Source organism: Lampetra fluviatilis, chromosome 8 (assembly GCF_964198595.1).
Source record: "Lampetra fluviatilis chromosome 8, kcLamFluv1.1, whole genome shotgun sequence".
Lineage (NCBI taxonomy): Eukaryota > Metazoa > Chordata > Hyperoartia > Petromyzontiformes > Petromyzontidae > Lampetra > Lampetra fluviatilis.
The window spans coordinates 15734168-15752674 of NC_136282.1; the positions used below are offsets into that span (position 1 = coordinate 15734168).

Below are 18507 nucleotides of genomic sequence, written 5' to 3' on the forward strand. Positions count from 1 at the left end.
AGCGACTGAATGTACCACAGTGGGGGTGGGCAGGGGCCGATCGGGGGCGCTCCAGTTGCTGGGGAAAATGTTCCGAAACCCACGTCACGTGAGTGACCTGGGTGCAGAGTAGAAGGTTTGTTGCCCTCGCTGATTGGCTCATTGTCTTTTAGAAACCGCCGCCCGAGGTGGCTCTTGATCCCCGCGTGAGTGAAAGTCGCCGGGCGTGCGCCGTGCTGCCGCGGCCGGGCGGGCAGGTGGGCGGGCCGATCGATTGTCGCTCACAATTGAAAACCTCCGATCGAACGCGGTCCAACTCTGGACAAAGGGAGCCATTTTTTCTTTGCGCCGCGTAGCGCAACCCTCCTCTGATTGCCTTTGAAGCGAGAGTCTGTCTCCGCGTGTCATCGCGGTCGCCACCGTGGGCACACGCGCACAAAGGCTGTCAGGTTTTGGAGACCGTGCTATGAAAAGCAGGCTTTGAATCGCACTTAAAGCTTCATTCTTCAAGACGCAGCAGTCCTCCAAATCAATGAAACTTACATTCACATCTTTGTGAGTACATTTTTTGGACCGCCCGTCAGGTTTACGTCCGCAGGTGCTCTCCACCGAGCACTGCGCCGCCGCTCCACAAAGTGAAGAACAACGCAGACTCGAGAGTGCCGACAAAGTGACTTTCATCTCGTAGGGAGGCACCAAGCCTGTGGGCCCGCAATTGGATCTGTGTTCTCAAGTTCACAATGTCATTACTCAATTAGAATATTCATAACATTCATGGCCCCTGACTGCAAAAACTTAACAGGACCCTCCTGAAAAGTTATGAGGCTTTCCTGGGTAAGCACGTTGAATCATCTCAGCCTTTTACAGAATGTAAAATAAAATAAAAAATGTACTGCCCTTTTGTAAGCCACTGCTGGGTGAAGGTCATGGGGGTTTTTCGACCTTCTCTGTGACGGAACTCAATTCAACCTCTTCCTGGTGTGGTCACGCTGGTTTGCTTGGCTCAATACTTGTGCTATTCAAGCGTTCTGCACCCACGAAGCAAAGGAATCGATGTATTGACTGTGTGATAGATGGCAGAGGCGCTCGTGTGAATAAGTTGATATCGATGTCGTGCAATTTCTTATCCTGTCCTTCGCCACGCCGTGCTCTTCCCTGACCCCTGACCTCCGACCCGCTCTTGGCCATTTACGGGGCAGCCGTGCACGAGCTGTGACGACGGTGCGGACGCCGAGGGGTTCTGCGTGGAGTGCCTCGAGTGGCTGTGCCGCACGTGCATCGAGGCTCACCAGCGCGTCAAGTTCACCAAGGACCACGCCATCCGGCGCAAGGACGACGCTCAGGACGGTGAGTGTCCAGGATTCCACGGCAACCCAAATCTGTGATCCGTGACCCACGACGCTCGACCCATTTGGTACAAAATCTGTGCGTACTCTAATTTGCATCAATATCCAATACCCGCTTGCGTGTATTTTTATCACGAGACCAGATGTGAATTGCTCTATCACCCACCTCGCTATTCGATGGATTGTTATTATTCATCCTGTTCATGAATCACGTCACCATCGTGCAAGTATAAACGTTTTCGGACGCTGTCTTTCCGACAGCCCTGTTCTTCACTTGAGGACGGCTGCTTGTGTTGTGGACGAAACGTCTGAGAATTTTATTTTATTATGTTTTATTTGTATTATTTTATTATCCCTTCTACTTGACTTTACCGAAAGAACCAAGAAGATGAATCCCTGCAGTCACGAAAGCTTTAAATCGAAAAGTATAAACTTGTGCCCGCAGAGCTTAGGAAAACCAACTGCATACCACTCATAGATGAGAAAATATTTTGAAGATTAGAATACGTTTCAATCAAAATATTGTCAAAATTTGGTTGTGTGCAATCTTTTTAGCGGTGCATTTGAACTGGCCGTGAGTGTTGCTTGTATGTGTATTCCCATATCACGTGAAGGGAAAGTGACGCAATGAGCTCATGTGCAGGTACCAAGACGGTGAGAGGTGGAGTTCTTCATCCAGCAGTGGATTAATCATGGATGATGATGGTTATGATGATGAAGATACAACTGGGAAAACGTTGAATGGCCTGTTTTGTATATATTGTTTTCGATGAGTAAGCGCAGAGCAAGGATCAACGTCCCGGCCAGCAGATCAGCACAAGTAGTGATGCCGTGCAGAAGCAGGCTTACCTGCCAACTCGTCTTATGCCCTCCGTGTTAATCCTGCGTGCCTCCTGAGCCAACTGCTGTCTAAATAGCACCGGTTGCACGTGCTAGAGGTGGGGGGGAATGGGCGGGCGACAGGGTGGGAGGGTGGGGGCCCCGCCCACGCGTTGACTGGCGGGCGCGTGTCTCCCTGCCCGGCTGGCCTGCAGATGCGGCGGGCATGGCCACGCTGCGGCCCGTCTACTGCCCAGTCCATCGCCGGGAGCCGCTGAAGCTCTTCTGCGAGACCTGCGACCGCCTCACCTGCCGGGACTGTCAGCTGCTGGGACACAAGGAGCACAGGTTCGGCACAAGAGATTTCCTCCTCCTGCTGCTGCTGCTGCTGCTGATCATAATCCTCCTGCACCGCCGGATCGTCGTCACACCTTATCTTCATCCCGCTCCCGATAATCCTCCCGCTCCTAATCTTAATGCGCCGACTCGTAATCTTCCTCTTTACCCTCCTGCACGTAGATTCATCCTCCTGGGAGGCCTGCGGTCTGGCACCAATAAAATACACAGCAGGCAAAAGATCCCGTGTGTAGACAACAGAAGCGGGGAGCCCTCGGCCCCGGGGGCCATTTTTACGGGCTACCACTTGGAAATGGCTCGCAAACGATATCCACACGGTCAGCATCTTAACTGCACTAATCGGGTACTAGAGGGGGATGTGCCTGGCCTAGCAAAAACACTCAGGGCCTTTTGCATTGACAGAAGACACTTTGAGTCGTGGTTAAACTGTGGTCCCCGTCAAAGGTCCTCTCTGGTCCTGAGGAAGAGGTTCCCCACCCTGGCTCTATAGAATAGACTGCTGGAGGGGGAGTTACTGTTAGCGAGCTCCCGTTGAGGTGGGAATGGCGCGCGGGGAGCGGTGTGTGGCGGAATGTCGGCCGCACCACCAGGACGATGGGCAGCCTCGTTTTTGACGCGTGCAGGTACCAATTTGTGGAGGAGGCTTCGCAGCAGCAGGTGGTGATTATCGAGACTCTTACGGCCAAGCTGCAGGAGAAGAAGAACTACGTGCATTTTGCCGCCATGCAGGTGCAGAACAGGTGAGAGGCACGAGCGGCGGTGATGCGCCGGCGTGAGACGATGCGCTCATCCCACTGGGGTCAAATTCTCTCTAGTATTTGACCCCCACCACCACCCCCCCCCCCCCGTGTGTGGTGGTAGTTTAACCCCCCCCACCACCAGCCGAATTGGGTTATTTGGGCATTCGCCCAAATACAGCCACAAGCCATTTCTGAACGAAATTGCACGGAACCTGGATAGAGCCGTTGACCCTAACCCGACAGAGTGCTCTCTCACCACAGGGGGCAGGGAGGGTGCGGTGGGAGGGGGTGGGCTGTAGTGGATGGGTAATTTTTCCAGAGGAGGAGTCATTGCTGAACCAGGATTTGGACCCCGGGGTTCAAATAATATCCAGTATTTGGAATCCGGGGTCCAATTTATTTGAGGTTAAAACACTCTTTCAAGCTGCTGGTGCATGCGCTTGCTTGAGTGTTCGCCCCCCTTTGCCCACCGGGCGATATTAACAGCGGTCGGGAATCAAACTCTGGTCGCTGTGTCCATCGTGCAGTGCGCCAACCACTGTGCCATGTCTCCCCGTGTTACGAATTGTCTTTATTAATTCATTCAAGAAAGCCTTGGTCAGGCTCTGGTAGTTCTTTCAGAATGTCTCGTCTGTTATTTACATATTTTTTACGAATCGGTTTCCTTGCCGATCTGTTTCTGGTCACATGTAGACGGAGTCACTGACCCTCGACGAGTTAGGAGTGACGAATAATTAAACCAGCACGCTCCTAAATATATTATTAATTTGCGAACACCGTTAATAACCTACCCACGGATTATTGGGAGTTAACTGTTGATCTCGCCCAGCAGCCTTGGGGCCCAGTGGGCTTCAGGGTTTCACATTAACCCACCCATGAATTTTCATTTACTTCATTATATTTCCTCACTGAGTCTCAAGATACTATTTGAGGAGGGTCCTGACACATGTTTTTCGCAGTAGGGGGCAACATTGCTACGTATAACCCCAAGTGAGTATGGGAGGAAACTAGGAAACCAGGAGAAACCCCATACAGAACCTGGGGGAGAACATACAAACTCGACACAGACAACCAACCCAGGTGCTTCTTGCTACCAGAGGCACGAGTGTTGCTACCTTTCCACCAGCCTGCCGCCCTACGAGACAACGGAAGGTCGTGTTTGCCCGTGTCAGGCTGAACGAGGTCGTGGAGGCCCACAAGAAGGTGGAGCACGACATCCGGGTGGCCGTCTTCACGCTCGTCAACGAAATCAACAAGAGGGGCAAGTCGCTGCTGCAGCAGCTCGAGGTGATTGCGTCTGTCTGCCCGTCCGGCTTCCCCATTGCCACATCGTGCATCCACACTCTCCCCTGTGCAGTGTTGCCACCTCCTTCAAGTGGAAGGTCGCCAAGCGGACCTCAAGGAGTCGCTAGTTGCCACAAGATTAACCTTTTCAATTTGTCAAAAATGTAATTTGGCATTTTGCCAAGTTCTACACACGGCAAAACGATCCAGGACCCTTAAAACACAAAGCAGAAATTGTTCCTCAATTTGCACTGTGTCCGTGTCCCAGAAAGCCCGCCAGGGAAACCCGAAAAGTTGTTTGACTTCGCGACGAAATCGCTGAGTTGGCAACACCGCCCCTGAACCTCACTTCCTCATCGCCACAGAATGTTGTTGCTCACCTCTTTGGTGGTGTGCAGCTACCCCGGGCGGTCGATCCTCGCGTCATCGCCGTCATTTTGATCATTTAATTGCTCGGGTAAACAAATCTCAGGGTCGCCCATGCGGGGACATTGGGGGGAGCGCGTTGGACAAGCGCGGAGCATCGATTGGGTTATGGATTTCCGGAACGTTGCTTTGCATTCCTGGTCCCGCCGCGATCCCGAGTGAATAAATTATTGCCGATGTTTTGTTTTCTCACGGCATTGGGGGGGAGGCCGGTGGCTTCGTTGTTTCCGTCGTTTCATTGCGTTTACGACATCGCTTCGGTCCCCCTCCCTGACGCCACCCCCCGCAAGCCCTCTCTTGAACTCTCCCCATTGGAGCTGCGCGTTACAAAATATGGAGAGGCAATAAATGATGGAGTGGTGAAATCGTCTCTTATGCAGGCACGAGGGGGATTATTACATCGTGGGACCGTGAGAGGTGACAAATTGGGGAAGCCTCCATCCAGCAGTGGATTGATCACGGCTGAGATGAATAATGTACGCTAAGAAAAGGGATTGTTTGTTGAAATGTTTTTCGATTCACGTCACGAGCAGATTGACCTATTAACCCCGGAGCTAATCGGCAACAAGGACCTTCGTATGTGAAGTGAGTGCCTGTTGTGGTCAGGACCAAACGGCTTGTCCCGTGACCACAGCTGGGCCGAGCCACTGCCGGGGGATTGGCTTCCCTCCAGCGGGAGGTGCTATTGCCTGCCCCATCTTTGTTTTGTTAAAACTGCTGTTTGCACAGGTGCTACTGATTGTTGCTGGCCGTTTGAGTTTCATGTCTGTGCTCAGCAACTGTGTAAAAAACTTTTTTTTCCACAAAATTTTACCTGGTGCAAAATTGATGCACTTTGTTCCCTCACTATCAGGGTTCATTGCCGTAGTTGTGGCGATTGTGCCTACGTGGGAACCACTGAGTGCGTTGCAGATCCTGGGCTGCATCTGATGTGTGACTTGGGAAGATCGCCTGGGGTGAGGATGGTTCTCTCGCTATTTCATGGACTTCCTGTTGTCTTAACTAACCCTAAAGATTCATATTAGCCAACCGATTAGCACGTTTGGCTACGTACGGTGCGAAAGAAGTTCAAAATACATTTGTGGGTCATGTATTGCTTTGCATGCTGTGCTGTGAACCCCGATATCTGAGTACGATTGCCGGAGACGGCTAACATCGGTGCCGATTGATATGCGAACGCGTCCCGCTATTTACCAACCCACACTGACCAGCGTGGCAAAGTACGCTCAAGCATCCCTCATGACGAACACAGCGTGGGGATGCCTTCATCCAGCAGTGGAATGTCAAATAACTCTAAAAGTAATATTTGACAGCTGATAATGTCCCTATGGCAATGTTCACCCCTGCAATAAGGAATATGGAACTGTCACAAATTGCTCTGGGCTGCCAACAGATGAGCACAAACCCGTGCTGATTGCGCAGGAAACCGCTTTGTCACTTTGTCACCATTATTATTCTGGTGATGACCCCCCCCTCCCTGCCTCCCACCTCCCCACCCCTCCCCACTCCCCCCCCCTAGTCGGTGACACGTGAGCGGCAGGCCAAGCTGGGCCGCCAGCGGGACGAGATTGGCGAGCTGGCGCGGCACGTGGAGCACGTCCTCAGCTTTGCGCGCTTCGCCGTCGCCAGCGGCAACAGCACCGCCCTGCTCTACAGCAAGCGGCTGGTGAGTGGGCCCCGGAGTCACAGGTTGGGAGAGTGCACGGCCTCGGGTTGCCACTTGTGAGGGACATAATATGCAATCGTTTTTGTTGTTGTTCTCGGTTCCGCCCCCTCTGCTCCCCAGCTGCTCCTGGCCCAGTCGCCGCCTCTTCCGTGATCTCTCTTTGCTTCTCCTCCCACCTCGGTCTCCGCGCCGGAGTTGATTTCATCTCTCGCTCTCATCAATTGTTTTCACGACGCGTCTGGCAGATTTACACTTGGTTCGGTTTGCACAGGACTAAGCATCTCATCGTAGTAGAATAGGGGACAGAACTACATGCAATTGCATCGTCTAGAGGAGTGTGTTATTATTTGCCTCGGCAAAAGGACAATCCTGGGAAAACCAGGACAGGTGGCAACCCTCGGGCAGGCAGCAACTCCCCCCACACCTCCGATAAGCACGGTTGATACACGTGAGAGCTTGGTGAGGGGTGACGATGAGGCTCAGCTGGGTGATGGGGGAGGCATGGGAAGGCTGGAGCGGGAAGAGTTGGCAAAAGCAGTGCGTAGTGAGTAGCAAGGACTAGAGTTGGCGAAACGTTGCCAAAACTACGGCAAAGATTGTCCGGTGGTGAGGGTTTTTACGTACGGGGCATGGTGTTGTGGGCAGGGCTCGTCCAAATTGCGAGGCTGGGATTAGTTGCATTGAGAGCCGAGGTCGTGTCCTTTAAGACAGGGCTGTGCAGTATCCTTACGCTAATATGGGATGGCTTGCAGAGTAAGGGCGCCTCTCGAAAAAAACCCACGTTTGAAAAACATCGAAACGGGCGCCAATGTGCCCAGAGAAGAAAAGCAAACGTGCCTCATTTCGAAAGTGGGGCCTAGCCGGGCGCTTCCGCGCACGCCGCCTGCTTGCTCGCAGAACATGTCTGCCGGGGAGGGGGCGCGGGGAGGCAAACAAAGAAGAAAAAACAACAGCCGCAGGAGGCTTGGAGTCGCTGCTCTTTAAATGGCAAAGTGGCGTCAAGTGGGATTCACGCGCGCGGATGTGGTTTGGTTTTGTGAGGCCGGTGAATGGGGCATGCGTGCGTGTTTCGTGTGTGTGTGCTGTGTGGTTTGGGAGTGGTGGTATAATGGTCCGTGCACTATGTTACAAACCCAGCAGCCCGAAGTCAATTCACAGCGATCGTCAACATCACTTTGTGATTATTTGAAACGGTCCTGCGCGTTACTTGGTCGACTCAGCCTTAAATGAGTTCTTGCTGTAATGTGTTAATATCAGCACTGGGGAGACAAAGGTGGCCACATCACTCCTTCGTTCCTCGTCATCTAATAGCACTTTCCCCCAACAGCCTCTAATCTATTAGTGTGTGAACCAGTAATTGAAGGGCTGTTTGAGAAATTGCATTATGCTTATGCAATAAAAAATAGACACAAAGTAATAGCTTGTTAATTTACTCAATTTAAATTGCTATTTTTTTCATTCTATCTGAAATTACTCGAGCTGAAAGTTTTAGTGGCAAGGTAAAAAAAAAGCAAATTGATTGTTACAGCTTAAAGTGATATTTTGTGATAAATTTGTCGTAACTGCTTTTTGAGTCATGAAATAGAGCCGGTGGGAAATCCCGCAGGAGGGGGGAGTAAATCTCGTCTCATTAAAGCAATGAAACCGCATGTGATCGGGAAAATAAGAAATCGATAAGAGAATCTCACCGCTCTGCCACGCAATTTATGTCACCCAAAGTAAACAGTCGGGGTGCTAAATTACCCCGAGCGCAGGAAGACGGCCACCCGCATCTACCACACACACTTCTCGCTGCACGCCTTCCTTGTCGTGCAATGACTTATCATCGTTATCATCGTCGTCGTCATGGCCATCATCAATCCGCTGCCGATTGAAGCCATCGCCAAGCATTGCCCTCTCCTCACAACCCTGCCGTGCAATAATCCCCCTGGCACCTGCGCACCAGCCGATTTGAATGTTCAATTAATAATAATAAATTACACCCCTTTATCAATCTGCTGTTGGATGAAGGCTACCTGGGGTACCTGGGGGGGACGTTGCTTGACCATACATCCCGCTGGTCAGTGCGGGTTGGCGAAGGAGGAATGCCCAGGAACCGGTTCACATATCACTTGCACACCGATGTTAGCTGTGACCGGGAATCGATCTCAGGTCACCGTGTTGAACTTACAGTGCGCTAACCATCACTTCACCTTTATTGTAGGTTACATTGCGTGCAGTGAGAGAAAGGCACACTGTGCCATTTCATCTCTCCGTGTCACTGGGCAGTTGGCCAGCATCCTAGGCACGACATGAAATTAATGAATAATTGATGTGGATTTGTGTCGAGTCGCTCATCATCTTTGATGAGTTTGTGATCGGCGTGCGTGCGCACCTCCGCCGCAAGCTTGTCTCTTCCACTCGCGTCCTCTCGTCCGGACGTTCCGCGTGCGCATCGCCACGCTCGCGGTTTCTGACGGCGCTCGTGTCGTCGGCAGGTGACGTACCAGCTGCGTGCCATCCTAAGGGCGCGCTGCGACCCGGCGCCCGTGGCCAGCAGCGGCGTCAAGTTCCACTGCGATTCCTCCTTCTGGGCCAAGAACGTCCTCAACCTCGGTACGTCGCCAGCGCCCAGCGGGTGAACAAATCTCGGGGAACGGATCCGGGAGAGCGAGCGAGCGAGAGCCGTGCCGCTGTGCGGCAAGTCACAGCGATGTGCCGCTCAAACGAGTACTGAGGTGGTGCTTGTCTCGCCTTTGCAGCCCTGAGACGGTGACGGAAATTCCACATTCCTGTGGCAGGTGGCGGAGTCTTTCCACGAGACAGCCGCTGTTGACTCCCCCCATTTGACAACTGAGAGGGGAGGGATGATGGGCTGAGCCAACCCCCAACCAGTATTTGCGTGTGATTTTTTTTTTTTTAGATGGGTGGCAGTTTTAATTCCTTTGATTTATTAACATGGGATAGCTGGGTGGCTCAGAGTAGTCATGTGACCACTGTCTGTGATGTGATTGGAAGTTGCCAACCCTTTTGCACACTATGGCAGCTGTAATAAAATGTGTCCAGATTGAGGAAATTACACTTTTTGGCAAAGATAAATGTCAGGGCAACTTGCCAGCAACAGTTGCTGGCGGTCCTCGGGCCACATCTGGCTCGGGATGGCCTTCGGAGTGGCCCACCGAGTCATGGCGCACCAATATAGAGGGCTCACTGAGATTGTAAAGAGATACTGATTATTGAGATGATGGAGATACAGAGATGAGAGAGCTGTAGACGAGTGATACATCTGAGTGAAGATACACAAGGTACATACGGGCGATCTTGGAGAGATCGCCCGTATGTACAGGTTAGCGGACACGCGTGCAGTCGTCATGACCGTCACGACGCCACGTAACATTCTAACGGCTGTGTACGTGACACGAACGTCACTTGGCCTGCCAGCACGTGTACATGTTGTGATGGGACCCACTGGAAAAATGTAATGGAAAAACCCTGCGCGAACGATTCCTCCCGTCCTTGCGTCGACGTGTGCGGCGGCTGCGTGCAGGCACCCTGGTGGTTGAGAACCCTCCTCCCGGGGCCGTGCACACGTTTCTGCCCAACATCGCGCTTGCGCAGGCAGGCCGGCCGCCCCCCGGCACCGTGCCCCACATGCCGGCCTCCCCCTCCGCGCCGGGCCCCCCTCTCCCGGCCTCGCTCGCGGGGCCGGGGGTCCCGATGCGTCAGCAGGCATCAGGGGGAGGACCCCTGCAGCCCCCGCCACCGGGCCCGCCGGGCTCCGGGCAGATCAACTTGGCTCAGCTCCGTCTGCAGCACCTGCAGCAGCGGGCCATCAAGCAGCATCAGCAGCAACAGCAGCACCAGCAGCAGCAGCAACAGCATCAGCATCAACAGCAACAGCAGCATCAGCTGCAGCAACAACACCAACAGCAGCAGCAACAGCAGCAGCAACAACAGCAGCAACAGCAGCAGCAGCAGCAACAGCAGCAACAGCAGCAGCAACAGCAGCAGCAGCTTCGTCTGGTGGCCAGGCCTCAGCCATTGCAACCCCACCGCAGAGTTTCTTCGTCTGCGTCCGTGGCGGCCGCTACCGCCCTTGCTACCGGGCAGCCGGCCTTCGCCACTCTCTCTCCGACCAACGGCGGGCAGGTGCGCGGGCGCTACGAGGGGTGGGACGGTGCGAGATGCCCGAGCGGCTCAGAGGGCAGAGTGCAGAGCCAGTTTCAGCAGCTTGAATCGAACTGGGACAGCTCGGAGAATTAAACGTACCGTTTTGCGGAAGGGAAAGTGTGCCGCCCTCTGCTGTGTAGACCAGTTCTTGTGATGGCGTCTCTGATATCCGCTTCCATGGACTGTTTTGTGACGTGACGGGTCGCCACTGTTCTCCGAGATCCCAGTGGATTCTTTGACGCAGACAGCACGATCGCGATACATTTCAATAACCCCAAAAAGTGTATAAAAGCGCATATTTGGAACCTATGTTTGTCAAAAATTTGTCGTCCGTCTATGTATGTCGACGCCTGCTATGTACATTTGCGTGTGTGTGTTCTCGGTCATGTGTGCAGCCACCACGGCTCATCAGCATGCAGTCCTTCCACCGAGCCACACAGCACTTGTCGGCCACGCAAGCTCGCGCCGTTGCTCAAGGCGCCGGCAGCGTCCGCATCGGGGGGCAGCAGCAGCAGCCTCCGGGACCACAGCAGCAGCAGCCACAGCAGCAGCAGCAGCAGCGGGCACCACAGGGGCCCCCGCAAAACCCGGCACACTCGCTCCGACAGGTGAGGAGGGTAGCACGGGGACTTGGATCGCTAGAGCTAGGAACTGCCGGCAGTGGGAAGGGGAGATGGGGCAGTAAGTAGAAATGAAGTAGAAATAAAATGACAATAATCACAATTAAATTAGCTCTTGTGCAGGTGCTCGGTGTATTAATGTTTTCATATTGTAGGATTGCGAGCAATGTCTGTAGATTGCGGAGGCCTTCATCCAACAGTGGATTGACCATGGCTGAAGATGATGATGATGATCAATAATTACAAGCCTTTGTCGACCTCCACTGCTGGATGAGAAGGCCTTCTGAATACCGTGTTGGTCGTGGGGGTTTGTTTGAACATTCATCACACCGGTCAGTGTAGGTTGGGGAAGAGGGGCGCCGCAGAGCCGTTTAGATATCACTCGCGCAACTGAGGTTGGTCGTGGCCGCGAATCGAACTCGGGTTGCCTGCTTCATAGTGCAGCGAGCCTTCTACAGAACGGGAGCGCGGCAATGAATGAGAGAATGGATGGAGATGAGCAGAGACGGGTTGACAGGCAAATCTGGGGGGGGGGGGTGGCGAGTGAAGAAAATTGTGAGATCGAGCCTGAGTCTGGGATTCGTAGCCACAAGTTCAGCGGGGGATGCAAAATTTTGGCGTAAAAGTAAAAAAGTTGAAATGTTCCTTCTTCTCATCGGAGCCCTCGGTGAAAGAACTCGCACGAGCTTGTGGTCGGCCACTCGGAACGCGAGGAGAGCCCCCAGGGTGGTGAGGTCACGGAGCGCGAGCGGGGGAGGGGGAGGCGGTGAAAGTGGGAGGCGGTTCACAGGGACATGGGAGGAGCTCCTAGAAGAACGGGGCGCGGGGTCACCACGGGGTCACCACGGGGTCACCAAGGTGTCACCTCGGTGTCGCCGTGAGGGGAGGGCCCGGGGAGTGCCACGGGAGCCTTGTGTTGTTACGCAGCGACCCGCGTGTGTGGCGCGCGTCTGCTATGTCGTGTACAAATACAGCTGCTGCCTCTGCAGTCCACCGCTGCCTGCGCATCTAGGGGGCTGTCTCGCTTCACCAAGCTTGGCCGGTTCTGGTTGGTCACGGTCGGCAGTGTCGATGCTGAAATGGTTGCGTTTAATTTGTAAATGCTGCCGATTGTTATTTTCTCTGAAAGAATACGTGAACTTCTGAGTTGTGAAGTAAATATTTTATGGTTCAACCCCAGCGTGTTCCACAAAGGCTTGTGAAATACAATGGTGATTTGGCAGACATTTAATTAATTCCAAGCAAAAACCTCAATGTAGAAATGTGACATAAATAAAATATACATTTAAAATAATGGACAGAGCACTTCTCACAAATTTAAAGACATTCCGTGTCCCGACCGCCTGACCTCTCGCTCACGTGGCCGGATCGTTGCCGGGCCCCACGCTGTACTCGACCCGCGACCGCTCGCGCGGGGGGGGGGGGGGGAGCGGGATCAACCCACTAGCGCAGCCACACCCTCAAGGTTACGTCGCTCTCTGCTCAGCGCTTTTATTCCTCGGCCCGGAGGCCCGCACGGTGCACGCTCGGTGCCCGCCGGGTTGACCGTGTGCGTAGTGGGGTGCGGAGAGCGCACGCCGGTTTGTCCCGTTAGGCTTGGCAGCATTTTCAACGGCCCGGGCACCGCCGGGGGGCACGTTGGGCTCACGGCGGAGAATGGGCGGGTGCGGGGGGAAGGGAGCGGTGTGAGCATACTTTAGTCTCGCTTCGTTGGGCGAGGCGAAACGTACGCCCATGCACCAGCACTCGCACACGTACTCGCGCCCATAAACCCACACACCGCACCTAACTGCTGCTTACCGGTTTGCTTGCCATGCCCATTAAGGCCGTAACGTTTCATTTTTATTTTTCCCGCATTTGCCCTCTGCGTTGACGATGCTCGGAAGCGAGTAAGGTCTCCGCGTGAAACATCATCGTCTGCCTTGGAACGAAGGCTTGACAAACTTCGTACCGTGGATCTGTAAGTTTAGTCATTTGTTGAACAAGATAAACCTACAAAAATGCACGGCTCATCTTAATTCAAGGGCGAGTTGCCCTAATGGACATTAAAACTTCCTGCTTGCCCTTGTGAAATTCTAAGTGTCTGTAATCTTGGCAATATAGTGTTGAGCTTGGAAAGTGCTTGGATGGGCGGACCGCCTTGCATGGCAGGTTGTTACAGGTGGTTGCGGGGCTACCTGGTGGGCAGGAGTTGGCACCCCCCATCATGTGACCCGCACCGATCCCCGCTACCCACATGGCTTGGGGAGGCCCTCATCCAGCAATGGATTGACGAAGGGGCTATGCGTGTGCACGCGTACAACGGTAGAAGTGACTTGGAGCATTGGAGTGGCCGAGACGTCCAGTCCACTTAAAATACCGTTTTATTTCATTTCATATTCATATGAGGAGCAGTGGCACAGTGATTTGTGCACTTCCCTACGACTGACATCAGTGGCGAGTGGTACTCGAACCAGTGCTGGACATCCCCCCCACTGCCCCCCCCATTCACGAACGCAAACTGACCAGCGTAGTTAAGTATGGTCAAACAACCGGTGGCTAACACAGTGTCGGGAAGACTTCATCCAGGTAGTGTGCTCACAAGGGGCTGCACGTGTTATCGTGTCGTTCACTGAGTGCGCATTAAGGTGAGTAGAGCGAGGCTATGCATCGCAATCGGCTGATTCTGGAAGATGCTGGAGTTGATTTGCTGTGACAGTGTCGCGTTGTGGCACGGTGCACGACGTGATGATGACGTAATGACGATGTAACGATGCACTCCCGCAGAGAATTCCATCCATTGTCACGGCATGATTTTGCAAATTTGACCCGCAAATCGATTTTCTGCCTCGTGCCAGTTTTACCGACTCGTTGGTGTCGTTTTGGTCATGCTACGCACAGCAGTCTCAGCGCGCGAAGAGCGCTGTACAAAATCATGTTGTGTTTTCCTAATGTTTGTCATTCCTTGTCTCCATTGTATATACTGGTTCGCTATCGCATCGTCATCGCAACATCAGCGTATCATTCACATAAGTTGTACGTTACCGATCACTAGACGCGCAAATCATTGCGCGTGATCGATGATTCGGTGCGTCTCTGCGACTTGCCTAGTAGAGCAACGGCAGCTGCCGCATTCGATCCACCGTGCGCTTTACCTGTGGGCGACGATGTCCGAATGTAATCCTCCTCCTCCCTGTGCCCCCTCCCTTCCCCCCCCCTCCTTCCTCTTGCCCTGCAGCACCCCGGCAGCAGTGTCCCCCTCGGGGGCCCCTTCCCCGTGGTGAGCCTCCACCCGCCCCCCCCGCCCCCCGCGCACCCCAAGCCAGCCCCCCTGGTGGCTTACGACCACATCCCGTCTGTGACCAACCCTGAGAACTTGCCCTCCTTGCCACACATACCCCAGATACAGGTGGGTTCTCACCCCCAGGCCTGCGCAAGGCCGCTCTGACGTCGTTACTTTCACTGCCGTATAATTCTTACCCTGGAGTGAGTGCTTGCTCATTGCTTCAACCCTGGGGTAAATCTTCGATGACATCAGAACGACTCCCCATGCCCTCGTGGAAAAATTACTCCCATTTGGGGGTCAGAATACTATCCAGGGTTAGGGTATCTGGTCAAGGATTCTTGCAACCTTGTTCCAATTGCCTTATGTCTGTATCGGTGGTACCGGACTCGAGAAGAGTGATTCAATCTGGCTGTGGAGTTAAACTACCGCGGGGGGGGGAGTTTTAATGACAAAGAGTATGCTGATCCGGCCCTCTAGATTATATGGGCTCTAAATACTATCTGGTGCCGGGCCTCCCGTGTCTCCGTTTGACGAGGCCTCGTAGAGCCAGGCTGCTGCTGCGGCGGTGCCGTGCCAACCTCGCTCGCCTCAATGCAGGCACCCAGAGGAGGGGGAGGGGGTCGCGGGGTAAAGGAGGGAGTTGACTCTCCTCTGCCCTCACCTTCCCGACACGTGTTGATGGCCGTTGCATGTCACACAGCGATCTCTTGGTATCTTTCATGAACGTAAAATAAATTGTAAACAAATCGTAACCGACGTAATGCTTTGCCGCCTCCAAAAATTATTGGTTTGGGGTGCTCCGTTTGTTTACTAAACAGGACTGCCCCGCTCGGCGGTGGCACCTGGCAGTCGCGTAAAAACGCGCCCCACGCACCATTTGTCTTCACCCGCGGATTCCTCATACCGGCAGCTGGGGAGCAGCTGCGTGCGGATGTTAATCGGGCGAGCGGAGGAGACGCTAATCGGGGCCTCGTGCTGCCATGCCGCACGAGGCCCTGCTCGCGCGATCGACGGTGCGAGCCGACCGCGCCGCCGCAGCCACCCGGGCCGCCGAGGTCGATGCGTGCCGGCAGTGCTTCAGTTTCACTGCGGCAATCGGCTCGCGGTGCAGCGACGGGGCGCACATTTAATTGGTCGTCCGACGTTTTCCTGCGAAACAAAAAATATCGGTTTTTGCCTCCCGGGATTTCTGTTTCACAAAATTCATTTGGGTAACAGCATATACAAGCAGAACTCTGTTCTCTGCCTCTACGTGTACATACATGACACTGCTGATGAAACCCATGAAGTGGAAACCTGTGCAGAATTTGGTCTCCTTTTTAGTTTTAGTCAAACTTGATCACCCACGACATCCTCACTGCGCAGCCCTGGTGCCCAAACAGACGCTGCTGGACAGTGTTGCTCTGGAATGCCCGTCGGCTGTTTGGCTTACTGGCAGAGACACAAAAACGGAGTTCTTCTGCTATATATGCGAGGACCGGTGCAGCGCTGTGCTGCGTTATACCGCGGCATTGTGAAGCTGCTGGAGCCCACACGTACAGCAGCACCACCCCCTGGTGTGGAAGAAGAGGACTGTTGAAGTGGCCTCACAGTGAGTTGTAAAACGTCAGCCTCCAGGGCCATTGGCTGGCAACGCGGTGGTGCACTGCTCGCTGTTAAGTTTTCCCGAATGGAAATTGATACCCACAGCTCGGTTATATTATAATTGACAAAACAAATCAAAGCAATTTCATAGGAATTATTTTATCATTTCTGTATGACTGAGTATCACGTGCAGGGACAGCAGTCCGGTCGGGTGCGTTAGCGAGCGCGTGACGGCGGTGTGCGTGTGTGCTTGCGTGCATCTGTGTGTGCGTGTTTGTGCGCGCGCATGTGTTCGCGTGCCTGCGTGCGTGCGTGCCGCTCCCGCGTCTCGTGCAGTTTGAGGACGTGTCATCGGTGCTGAAGCTGGCGGCGGTTCACGCCAACGGGGCCCTAGCGGACGGTGTGCCCAGCCCCGCGCCCCGCCTCACCTCCCCCGCATTCTCCATCTCCCCGGGGTCCGCCATGCACTCGCCCGGTACGTGGCGTGCACCGCGGCAGCAGCAGCAGCAACAACCACAGCAGCAGTAGCAGCAACAGCAACATCAACAGCCGCCACTCACTGCTAAATGGCGGGGCGACATAACAGCAGGACTTGTGCAAGGCTCAATGCATTTTGAGGCTGTCACGTAAAGTGCGGAAGGTCTCGCTGGCAGGATATCACGGGTACACACCCAGGTGTTACGGGTTAACTGGCTGAGATGATCAACAGATGCACCGCCTGCGCTCCCCGCTGTGCCACCCACTGGCGTGAAGACGCACGCACGCAATATCGTGCGCTTCCAGGCGCACGGACAAACACATGTGCACACACATGCGTGCACACACACATACAAAAGACAAATAATACCCACATGGTTAATGTAGACTGTTGGGGCAAGTGCTATGAGAGAACATATGAAGGTCAGCGTGGTGCACAAGGAGGTAATGTGGCCAGCTCCATGCCCGGCCACCTTTGTTTCTCCAATTCTGATTTTTACATGCTGCACCAGCCATTCATTTAAGGCTGAGTCGACCTTGTCGAGGCCCAAGCACCGGTTCAAATAGCACTTGCCCACTGATGTTAGCTATGGCTGAGAATCGAACTCATCTCGCCGCGTTTGCAGCGCCGTACGCCAACCACTGTGTGGCCACTCGGTGAGCTGTGAATAAACGACTCGGTTCTCACGCGCACGACTTGACGTAACGCATCAAGCGGCGCACCTTCGCTTGCTTGTCCAGCACAAAGATCCCCCGTATAGCCTGAACAAACTGTTGGGGCAAGTGCTGTTAACGAGCACCTATAAAGGCTGGCACACGAGGGGGTGGGTAGCCAGCACCACCCTCGTCACACGCATACACACACCCACCGTAACCACCACACCAGCGCATGTTGTATGCATGCATGTTGAAGTTCTTTCGCAACAAACGTAGCCAACCATGCTAGGCGACGGTGCGGGGGGGAGGACAACAAACTAAACGCATAATGAGCCGCTGCAGGAATAACCCTTCTGCTGCCGCGTCCGTGTCCATGTGCGTGTGTTCGCCCCCCCCCCCTCTACCGCCCTCCCAGTGACGGTGGCGAGCCAGACGCCCATCAGGCCTTCCAGTGCCTCCAGCACTGGCAGCCACGGCAGGTGACTGCCCCACGCTGCCCCCGCCCTGCTATCCCACGCCTGCCCCTCCCCCCCCCTCCATCCTCTTCTCCGCGAGTAATAAACGATCCGTCGAGATTTTGCGTCTGAGCGATTGCCTTCGCGTGCAATTGCTCAGGCTTGTCACCCACGAGTGATTCTTCAAGAGTGGAGCACCCCATTTTGCACCTTTACAGGTTCTGCAATACAATGAATGGGGATTTATAATGATAATAGGGATAATAATAATAATCACGTGGATCTGTTTGTCAATCTGCTGCTGGATTAAGGCCTCACCGCGTCGTGCCTTGTCGGTGGGATTGTTTGACCATACTTCACGCCGGTCAGTGCGGGTTGGAGAAGCCCCAGGACTGATTAACGGCGTCACTCGTCACCAATGTCAGCCGTGGCTGGGAGTCGAACTCGGTTAGCAAAGGGGCTGTGTGTGTGTGTATTGCCGATGAGAACCAGCTGCTGGGGGGTGGTGTAGAGAGTCCCCCCTCCGTGTGATTAAACACCGCGACCCCAACGTATTTATTTTGGCTGCCACGATCCGGGAGCTGAGCCCCCCACCCCCGCCGCAAACGGCACATGGGGTTCATCAATCAGTGGGGGGGCTCTTCCTCCCACCACCACCACCACGCTCGCCCAGGTCGGGGCCG

At 54.2% G+C, this 18507-nt stretch overlaps 1 protein-coding gene across 1 annotated transcript in view; it reads left to right on the forward strand.

Moving 5' to 3' along the window:
* LOC144933951 (uncharacterized) overlaps positions 1–18507 on the forward strand; it is a 46672-nt gene that overhangs the window by 20033 nt on the left and 8132 nt on the right. The window contains exons 3-13 of the mRNA XM_078859301.1: positions 1179–1326; positions 2360–2492; positions 3125–3241; positions 4414–4528; positions 6471–6617; positions 9095–9212; positions 10144–10745; positions 11162–11374; positions 14604–14645; positions 16572–16710; positions 17785–17848. Of these exons, the coding sequence (XP_078715427.1) occupies positions 1179–1326; positions 2360–2492; positions 3125–3241; positions 4414–4528; positions 6471–6617; positions 9095–9212; positions 10144–10745; positions 11162–11374; positions 14604–14645; positions 16572–16710; positions 17785–17848 (1838 nt within the window). The remainder of the gene's footprint in view (positions 1–1178; positions 1327–2359; positions 2493–3124; positions 3242–4413; positions 4529–6470; positions 6618–9094; positions 9213–10143; positions 10746–11161; positions 11375–14603; positions 14646–16571; positions 16711–17784; positions 17849–18507) is intronic.